We start from the raw sequence: 9,506 nt of genomic DNA, 5'->3' as shown, positions 1-9,506 counted from the left end.
AAAGCCAAAAAATAAACAAAAAAGTCCCTGCCCTCAGGGAGCAGCTATTCAAATGGGATAGAGAGCTGAATATGGAAACAGAAGACCTGGGTTCACACTCCTGACCTATAAGGCCAGGGCAAAGCATTTGTCTCTCTGCGCCTCAGTTTCTTCTACTTGCAAAAAAATAAATAAATAAAAAGGAGAGAAGGGCAATCTTGCCTGTCTGCCTCCCCTAGGGGTCGTTGTGAGGCTCACCTGAGAGGAGATGACACCTGTGAGGCGCTTTGCCAACTTTGAAACTGCTAACATGCTACACACAAGTCAGAGCTGCTCTTCCTGACCCTGGAGTCTCTACCTACCAGGTTCCCGCAGGGACGGAGTCTAGTGAGGAATAACCTTTACTGTTAGGAAAACCTAACCCTGACTCACTCAGCAAACTCAACTCAAAAGAGGATTCTGGGACAGTGGGGAAAGCGCCAGAATAGGGGGTTGGGGTCCTGGGTTCAAGTCCTTACTCTGCTACTGGCTTCCTGAGCGACCCCGAGCAAGGCCCCTCACCAATGTGAGCCTCAGTTTCCTCACCTGCAGCATGAGAGGCTGGAATAAAAAGAAAGGCAAGGAATGCTAATAGTAGCAATAGCTAGCATTTATATGGCGCTTTCAAGTTTGCAAAACACTTTACATAGGTATCCCATTTGACTTCCTGGGAGGTAGGTGCTATTATTTAAACACATTTTATTGATGAGTAAACTGAGGCTAAATGGGACAGCTAGGTGGCACAGTGGATACAGTACCGAGTCTGGAGTTATGAGGATCTGAATTCAAATTTGGCCTCACACAGTGACTAGCTGTGGGACCCTGGGCAAGTCACTTAACCCTGGTTGCCTCAGTTTCCTGATTTATAAAATGAGCTGGAAAAGGAAATGGCAAACCACTCCATTATCTCTGCCAAGGAAAACCCAAATGGGGTCAGGGAGAATCAAACATAATTGAAAATGACTAAAACAAACCACCCTGGGCCTCAATCTCCTCTTCTGTCAAATCAGGGGGCTGATTTCTAAGGTTCCCCTCCAGCTCCAAGACTCCAATTTTATATTCTAACCAATATGGCATATTGATGTAACGAGTTCTGTAAATCAGTCATTCAACCAACACCTGCTCTGTAATTTACCATAGTCCTGGAAGGGCTTCTTAAACTAGAGACTGGGAACCTTTTCAAATATATATTTTACAATTTTTTAATTTTTAAAATAGGTATATTTTGGAAACTATATTTCAATATAACTTCTTTCCTTTTTAATCTTATGTATTTTATTTTATGCATTTAAAAATATTCTTCTGAGAAGGAGTCCAGAACCTTCATGGGGCTGCCAGAGGGATCTGGGACACAAAACAAAAGGTAAGAACAGAGACTAGGAAACTCTCTAAGGCAAGAGAGTCAAATCTGCAGCAGCCTGCAGAGCCCCTGAGTACAAGCCAAAGCGGATTAAAATGTCACGGGAAATATTGAATAAACTAAATTAACATATAGTACAACCTAGGTAATATTAATTTATGGTTTCACCATGGATCCATTTCTATTTAAGTCTGACACTTTTTCTTAGAGCAATAAGAGGTCAGGTGACTTGCTGAGGGTCCCACGGGCAGTGGGTGGAATAGTTAAGACTTGAGCTCAGGTCTTCCTGATTCTAGCTACAACTATACCCCACTGCCTTCTTTGTAAAGTAAGCACTACCCTACTTGGTTCATAAATAGCTCATTCTTCCCTATGACCCTCAGATCATTTTCTCCAAGGATATCCACAGCCATCCAGCCTAGTGCCAGGAACTCAGCAGGCATGTAGGAGATGCTTGCTGGATTGAACATGCATGGAGTGAAATAAATATCAAAAGAAGGTCCAGACTCTGCAACTTCCTAACTTGTGTGACCTTGGGAAAGTCATTTCCCCTCTCTTAGCCTCGGTTTCTTCCTCTGTAATGAATGTGGAGAAATGTTGGAGTGGCAGATCTTCAAGGTCCCTTCCCCCTCTGCTCCCTGATACTCAACAAGAAGGTGAAAAAATTATGAGCAGATAATAAAAACCCACATACATTGTCTGAAGAAAATCAGTCCTAGATTACAGGACATTTACTTTCTCCGGATGTAGCTCCTCCCCCATTCACTGCGTGGTCACTGCTTGGCTTGCACTGGGTTATGGACAGTACCCTGGGAACTGTCCATGAACTGGTCACTGTAATGACTAGAATTGCAAGGGTTGCCTGTGGATCTCGCTGTTCCATAAAAGTCTAGGGTCAGGACTGACCTTGACCTGTCTCATCATTTTTGCCAAGATGGAGGCCAGAGTCATCCACAAATAAACAGTGGGATGAAAGGGGACACACAACTCCATACTTAAAATAAATGAGGAAAGGTTTCTTTTCCCCTATAAAAAGCACAACATCTAACTGTCAAGATGGAGTGGGGAGGGGGGAAGGAGAGGAGGGAGGATGGTACAGTGGAAAGCACATTGGACCTGGAGTCCAAAGGTTTGAGTTCAAATCACAACACTAGCACTTGTGAGTTGTCTGGACTGTGAGCTAGGTACTTCCCTTCCTGGGACTCATTTCCTCCTTTCCAGTGTGAAATGATAAAACAGCACCAGCTCCGAGGTCCCTTCTAACCCTAAGCCCAATTCCACGTTCTAACATTCTGTGCCTTAATCCTGTAAGGTGATTGGTGTTCTAGGTTAAACCTCCTGGTTTCACAGTCATCATTTAAACAAAAATATAAGGGAAGGAGAAAAGTCACAAACTGAATCCTTTTCCATCCTTCAGCTGTCTTTAAGAACAAGGAACAACACGTTTTCACAGATTTCTCCTATCTTGGAATAAACCTCTCAAAACTTCTTTGGCAAAGAACCCTGGGGAAAACTCCTGGAGAGAGAAGTCTTCTCATTCAGCAAGGGATGGGGGATTCTTTCCCCCATCAAGGAGGGAGTGATCAGGGCAGGGCTCAGCTTGGGATGGAAACCCCAGCTAAGGTGCAGGGGCACTTTCTAGCCTTGCCAACCTCAACCTCCATAAATTACTGAGGATGACATTCCCTGAGGAAGCCCGGAAGTTCTCAGGAATCCCTGGTGACTCTAGTTTCGTTACAATCGAATGCCCTACTTCCAGAATCCCATTGAGATCCTTGGACATCCTTTCCCCCAATCCCCATCACAACTAATCATTTCTGTGGTTCTCTTTTTATCCAGAGGGGAATAGTGGTGAGTGTTGGATTTTAAATCAGAACACCTGGGTTTGAACCACACCTCTGCCCCTTTCACCATCGTCTCTCTGAGCCTCAGTTTCTTTATCTGGAAAATGGGAATAATATACATGCACTATCTACCTCCCAGAGTGGTTGTGAAGTAGACTTTTTTTACTTTAAAACTGCCAAAAAAAACATGAACTGTTCTGATGACTGCAGAATGAAACTGTCATTTTAAATATTCCCACCCCCACCATTTTATTCAGCATTGTCCTGCCCTCAGTATAATCATTCAGTACGTATCTGAATGAATGATCATATAATGCAGCCATCCAAATGTTAACAATTATCAACTCTAAAGCTTTCATTTTGCAGGTGAGAAAAGTTTTGGCCTTGAGAATCCAAGTGACTTACCCAAGGTCACACAGTTAGAAATACTATTTCTATAGCACTTTGAGCATTCCGAGGCATGTTTCTCACAACAGTTTTGTGAGGCATACACACATTCTTCGTACTGATTTTATAAATGAGGAAACTGGTTCAGAAAGATGAGCTTCCTTTCTCATAATTAAAGACAGAAACCACGGGAGCTGGAATGGGAACTTAGGTCTTTGGCTTACCCATTTTTATTTGTTTTTGCTGTTTTTTGTTTTAGAACCACATTTATCTCTAAATGTATTCCTCCCCTCCCTCTCCCCACAGACCCATCCCTTATGGCAAAAAAAAAAGTTTTAAAGAGGAAAGATTTTAAAAAAGCAGCTTAGCAAAACTACCACATTAATCAAGCCTGATGGTGTATGCAGTACTCATTACCGAGTGTTGCCTCCCTACCTCTGCATGGGAAGGAGGGCCTTTCCACTATGGGAGGACAGGCCTAAGAAGTCACAGGAGTCTCAGGGGACACCGGTCCAACTACCTGTTAAAGATGAGAAAACCTGAGGCTGGGGAATTAGGTTCTTGTCCATGATTACACAATTAAATGAACATAGGTCATAGGATCAGAGATTATCAGCTGGAAGGACCTTCTAGGTCCTCTAATGCAACCTTGTCATCTTATAGATGAGGAAACTGAGGCCAGAGAACATCAATGACTTGCCCAAGGTCACAAAGGTAGTAAAGGACGTTGGCCACATTTGAACCTACGTCTTCTGAATCCAAAGTCAGGGCTCTTTCCCTTGAATGACAATTATTAGACAATTTTATCAGAATCTTAATTTGTAAATATCATGGTTTCCCCTTAACACAATATAATGAAACCATTCCAGCATCACTGATGAATTTAAAGGTCATGGAACAAGCCAATGGATGTTTAAACAACATTCTCATTCACCGGGAGCTGTCCACCCAGAAAGCTGAGCAGCAGCCCTTTACAGCCCTTCCCCTGGGCCCCCAGAGTGCCTTCCAGGGCCCCGGGAGGAACGAACATTGCATTAACCGCCAAACCAGCATCTTTATTACCAACCTCATATCAGCAAATATAAAACTGTGGAGCATTTTCCCGCTCCCCATACCCCAGCCTAGGCCCTGCCATTGGAAATCACTGGGGTCAAGAGCCCAGACCCTTAGCAGAACCAAAACCCGTGTCAAAAGCCAAAGAGAGGTTGACTCTTTCATGTGTCTGGTGACTCCCATGTACCCCTGTCCTCTGAGTATAGGGAAGAGGGTAAAAGTCAAAGATGAGGAAACTAAGAAGGAGGCAGCCTCAGGGACGAATATTTTAGATGGTATTTAATAGAGTAGGGAGCCAAGATACAGATATCAGATATCAGCAAGAGGGCAACAAATGTCTGTAAGAGGACAGGGCCTTAGCATATGCCATCCTGGTACTGGAAAAAAGGGTCTGGGGGTAGCTAAGGAAAAAAAAACTTTGGGGGACTGCAGACTGCAAAAATAAAGTTAGTCATTATTAACCGGCTTTTTTTTTTTGCGGGTTTTTCCCCCTTTCTTTTGTTTGTTTTTGTTTGTTTTTTTTTTCTTCTTAAACAAAGGCATATGCGCTTTCCACAGTTTTAGAAATTACCTCATTGGGGAAGTGGTAAACGCCAGGACAATGCAGAGCTGCTATCCCAATGCTCTGACTTTTTGATCCTGAGAATTAGGATTAGACAAGAGACAAGTTCAGGAGGGAAACTGATGGGGGGCGGGGAGAGACAAAAATGAAGCACTGGAATGAAGGCATTCCCATCCTCAGCATCCCTCAGTTTATTCCCTCTTGAAATTTTGCAATTCAAACATCTATTAAGCACCTCCTGGGGTCCAGGAGCCCAGGCCAACAGGCTGGCTGCTGTCTGGCCAGATCAAAACTGTCAATCTGATTTGTCATCGCCTGAGACAACTGGTCCTACACACCCCGGCTCTATTTTGGTGACAGATTCTTTGGTGAGCGCAGGAGATGCTGGGGGTGTTTCTTGTACAGTGTGAGTCAGAGCCAGACAGACTGGTGGTGCAGGGACAGTGGGGGGGAAGCTGCAAACCCACACCCCACCTGGATTCCTGGAACAAGACCTGGCCCCAGCCCACTTGCTGTTCTCCCTTCTGTCTCTCTGTGACTGCCACTGTCTCTCTGTCAGTGTCTGTCTGTCTTGTTCTCTTTGAAAGGGCAGTGATTTGGCCCACTCTAGATTCATGAGGGGAGATAAAAAGGGGAAATGAAGAAGTGGAAAGAGGCTGTCAGAAGAATGAGGTGGGGGGTGCATGACAAACAAAACAGCAGAAGGAAAGAGAAAACTATTAGCCATTTCCCATAAGCTAATTTTAAAACAACCCTGGAACTGAGAGAAAGTCAGTCCAGTCTACCTGCTGATTAGAGACTTCACCTATCCTGGGGCTGCTGTCAAAAGACAAAAATAAAACTACGATATTCAAGAAACAATTGTCAGAAGATCTGAGAACAAAATCTGGTGAAAGGCAATGTTAGCTCAGCTCTCAGCTACAAATCTCCTCTTTACGGCCCCTGGTTATTTAAACCATCATGGAATCAAGCCATGAAAAGAAAAATTTCAATTTGAAATTTTATTAGCAGGTCCCTAAAATGCTTTAATAAAACATCAACGTGATTGACTCTGTTGACATAATTGGAAAATTGTTCTTGCTGTATTTTCTTTTCTTTTTTCCTTTAAACTTTGCCCGTTGTCCCAATGACTCAGACGTCTTAAAGTCAAACCAAGTTGCCCAGGTATGATATGCTGGCTTCCCTTCTGCCGCCCGGGCAATCCTGGGCAATTGCTACTTGCCTCCCTCTCCTTCCACCCAGGTGGGCCAGGTTTGAAATGGAGCCAGAAGGCAGGGGATCTAGCTGCTCTTACAAGGTTTGCCAGGAGGGGTCACCGGCTCCCTTTTCTGGGGGCAGGATCTTGCCCACCTGGTTTCGATTACCAGGCCCAGGGGAGGGTAGGTGGACCCACCTCCTCAGTTCCCAGCCGGCAGCTGAGCACCACCACCACCAGCTGAGTCCTCCAGGAATTCTGGAGGTGGATAACACCTCTGCAGGAAGATGGGGAGCTGGGACAACAGCCCGAGAAGCCAGCACTGTCCAGAAGCCAAAGAGGTCTGAGGCCAGAGGGCCAGGGCAGAGCTAGGATAACCTGGGCACTTTACCTGGTCCCCAAGTGGCTTCCTGTGGAATTATATCCGGGAGCTCAGGAACGTGGCGTCATTTATTTCTTTAGGAAACCCTACAAACCCAAGGACATTGGGCTCCAGAAGAAAGCCTGGTGATCTAGCTGAGGTTCTCAGGCCTTCTCAGATCCCTTCCTCCCCTTCTGTAGCAGTGGCTGTGCTCCTGAGGCAGAGAGCACAGTCCCCACTTGGAAAAGGGATACTGGTGTGGGAACAGCCCATTGTACCCAGTAACCCTCTCATGTTTGTTCCTCTAGCTGCAAAGGGCCTCGGCCTGGGGCCCTGACTTCTTGCCCTCCCCACGTGCTACTGGTCCCTACATCTGGGAGAGGATCCCCTCCTTAACAAGGCCAGGACAGCTGGCTTCAGGGGCAAGGAGGAGACCTTCAGCTCTTCCTCCTTCTCCTCCGGACGCCTCCTTCTGCCTCAGCCAATTCCCCAAAAGGTCTAAACGTCTGAGGAGCAAGACCCCATGGCTGCCCGTCCCTAGCAATGTGTGGGCAACACAGAACCAGCCAGTGGGGGCTCTGGGCCTGTTGAGGTTAGGGAGGGGTCGTGCTGAGTTACACAGAGGAGTTTTCCACCGATTTGGGAAGCTAGAGGAGGGAAGGGGAGGAGGGAGACTAGGCGAAGAAAGGGAAAAGGGAAAGGGAGAGGAAAGGAGGGGAGGGAGAGAAAGGAGAGAGGCAGCGGCGGGTCCGGGCTACTCCTTGCCATCCACCAGGGCAGCCAGCTCCTTGATGACCCGAAGCGTGCCGCTGGCGTCCACGCGCCGCTTCTCCCGGATGAGGTCCTCTAGACTGTGGAACCTGGCCGTGTGCACCTTGCCGTCCCCCAGGTGCACCTTGAGATAGTACTGCAGCTGCGGGGGCTGGCTGCCCGCGGGCAGTTCGCCGCCAGCCTTGAACTCGCGCTTGCCGAAGCGGCACCAGGCGGCGAAGCTCTCGGAGTTGGTCCAGCACACGTCGGGGCTCTTGAGGCCCAGGTGGCCGCAGGCGTTCTGCACCACCAGCTCGGCCAGCAGGGGCCGGTAGCGGTACCAGTTACTCACCACTCTGCCCACGTTGGCAGCGCCCGCCTCGTACAAGCTGTCCTGGCGGATCTCGCCCCGGTGCAGGTGGATGACCTGGCCGCCGCCCACGTAGACCGCCCAGTGCGGGGGCGGCGGCGGCGGCGCAGACCCGGGGGGCTCCCCGGCGGCGGCGGCGGCGGCGGCGGCGGGCGGCCGCAGCCACAGCAGCTCCACGAGGTCGCCGGGCTGGCAGAGGGCGGGCAGGGCAGTCACCGCGTAGACCCCCAGCTCCCCGGCGCCCCCGCCTCCCTTGGAGAAGATGCATTCGGGCCCACGGAAGGCGGAACACTGGGCTTCGTGCAGCACCAGCTGGTGCACCAGGTGGTGCGGGTGGTGGGTGGGCGTCCCGGGGCCCGGGCTGCCCCCGCCGTCGCCGCCGCCGCCGCCGCCCGGGGGCCCCTTTACGCCGTACTTGTCTGGCTGGCCTCGCTCATCCGCGTCCTCCTCCTCATCGGAGAAGAAGTAGGCGACCCCGACCCGCAGCTCGTCCTGCTCGATGCCCGACGGGTCCCCGGTGGGCAGCTCGCTGTAGCTCAGGTGCGTGATCCGGTCCAGTTGGTTTCCCATCAAGGACAGGCCGATGCCGGGGAGCTGGGCGCGGGGCACGGAGGAGCCAGTCCCAGATCCAGGGAGGAAAGGCAGCGGGGGGGGGGGGGGGGAAGCAAGAGAAAAAGCCGTGAGAACAGGCGGGGGCCGGCCGTCGGAGCCCCCCCCACCCCCGAGCCGAAGCGCTCGCCCGCCCTTCCGCGGGCCTCCTTCTCAGGGTCCGAGGGAGCACAAGCGTGCCTAGGGCTGTGCGTGGGAGGCAGCCGGGGGCCCGGAGCGCCTTCCCGGGGGTCAGGCCTGCGACTGCCCACTGCCTCGCCCTCCCCGGCCCGCCCCGGGCCAGGGCGATCCAACCCAGCCTAGTCTAGCACCTTCTGGAACCGCCTCCTCTCAGCCTCCGCTGGGCCAGCCTTCTCCTTCCTCTCCCGCCTCGGCCCTGTCGGGGTCTGGCCATAGGGAGCGAGGCTGGGCGGAGGAGCGAAAACAGAGGCGAGGTCCCCATTCCGCTCAGCTCGGCCTCGGCGCCCCCCCCCCCACCCCCGTCCCAGGACATGCCCGGCGCCCGAGGAACGAGGAGGGCTCCTGGGCGCAGCTCTCCAGTCTGCCCAGGCTGCGGGGGGATGGGGGTTGGGTGGGGGGAGCGCAAAGCTAGCGGAGGCTCTGGGGAGGCTGGCCCTTAGGAGGGAGGAGTCCAGGGACTGGCAGAGAGAGCAAGGGTGCACGGGGAAGAAGACTCTGGGTCCCGAGGGTCCAGACGGAAGGCAGTGACGACGGGGATCCCCCGCGCCCCTCAGCGCAGAGCGCACTGCTCGGGAGTCCTGCCGAGCCTCTCTGTGTCACGCACACACACGCGCGCGCACACGCACAAACACACATACACGCATGCACACACACACGCACAAACACACACACAGATACACGCATGCACACACACACGCACACACAAACACACATACACGCATGCACACACGCACAAACACACACAAACACACACACACATACACGCATGCACGCACACACAAACACACATACACGCACACACACGCATGCACACACA

At 50.8% G+C, this 9,506-nt stretch overlaps 1 protein-coding gene across 1 annotated transcript; it reads right to left on the bottom strand.

Annotated features, from left to right (window-relative positions):
- Positions 1-3,804: 3,804 nt before the first annotated feature.
- Positions 3,805-8,533, bottom strand: FAM84A (family with sequence similarity 84 member A). The gene has a single exon (XM_027855653.1). The coding sequence runs from the start codon at positions 8,468-8,470 to the stop codon at positions 7,535-7,537; it is 936 nt and encodes a 311-aa protein (XP_027711454.1). The 5' UTR covers positions 8,471-8,533; the 3' UTR covers positions 3,805-7,534.
- Between the last annotated feature and the right edge of the window lie 973 nt (positions 8,534-9,506).

Source organism: Vombatus ursinus, unplaced genomic scaffold (genome assembly GCF_900497805.2).
Source record: "Vombatus ursinus unplaced genomic scaffold, bare-nosed wombat genome assembly UNPS02010980.1, whole genome shotgun sequence".
Lineage (NCBI taxonomy): Eukaryota > Metazoa > Chordata > Mammalia > Diprotodontia > Vombatidae > Vombatus > Vombatus ursinus.
Note: the sequence above shows the minus strand (reverse complement) of the source record. Positions and strands in the feature narration are given on the sequence as shown.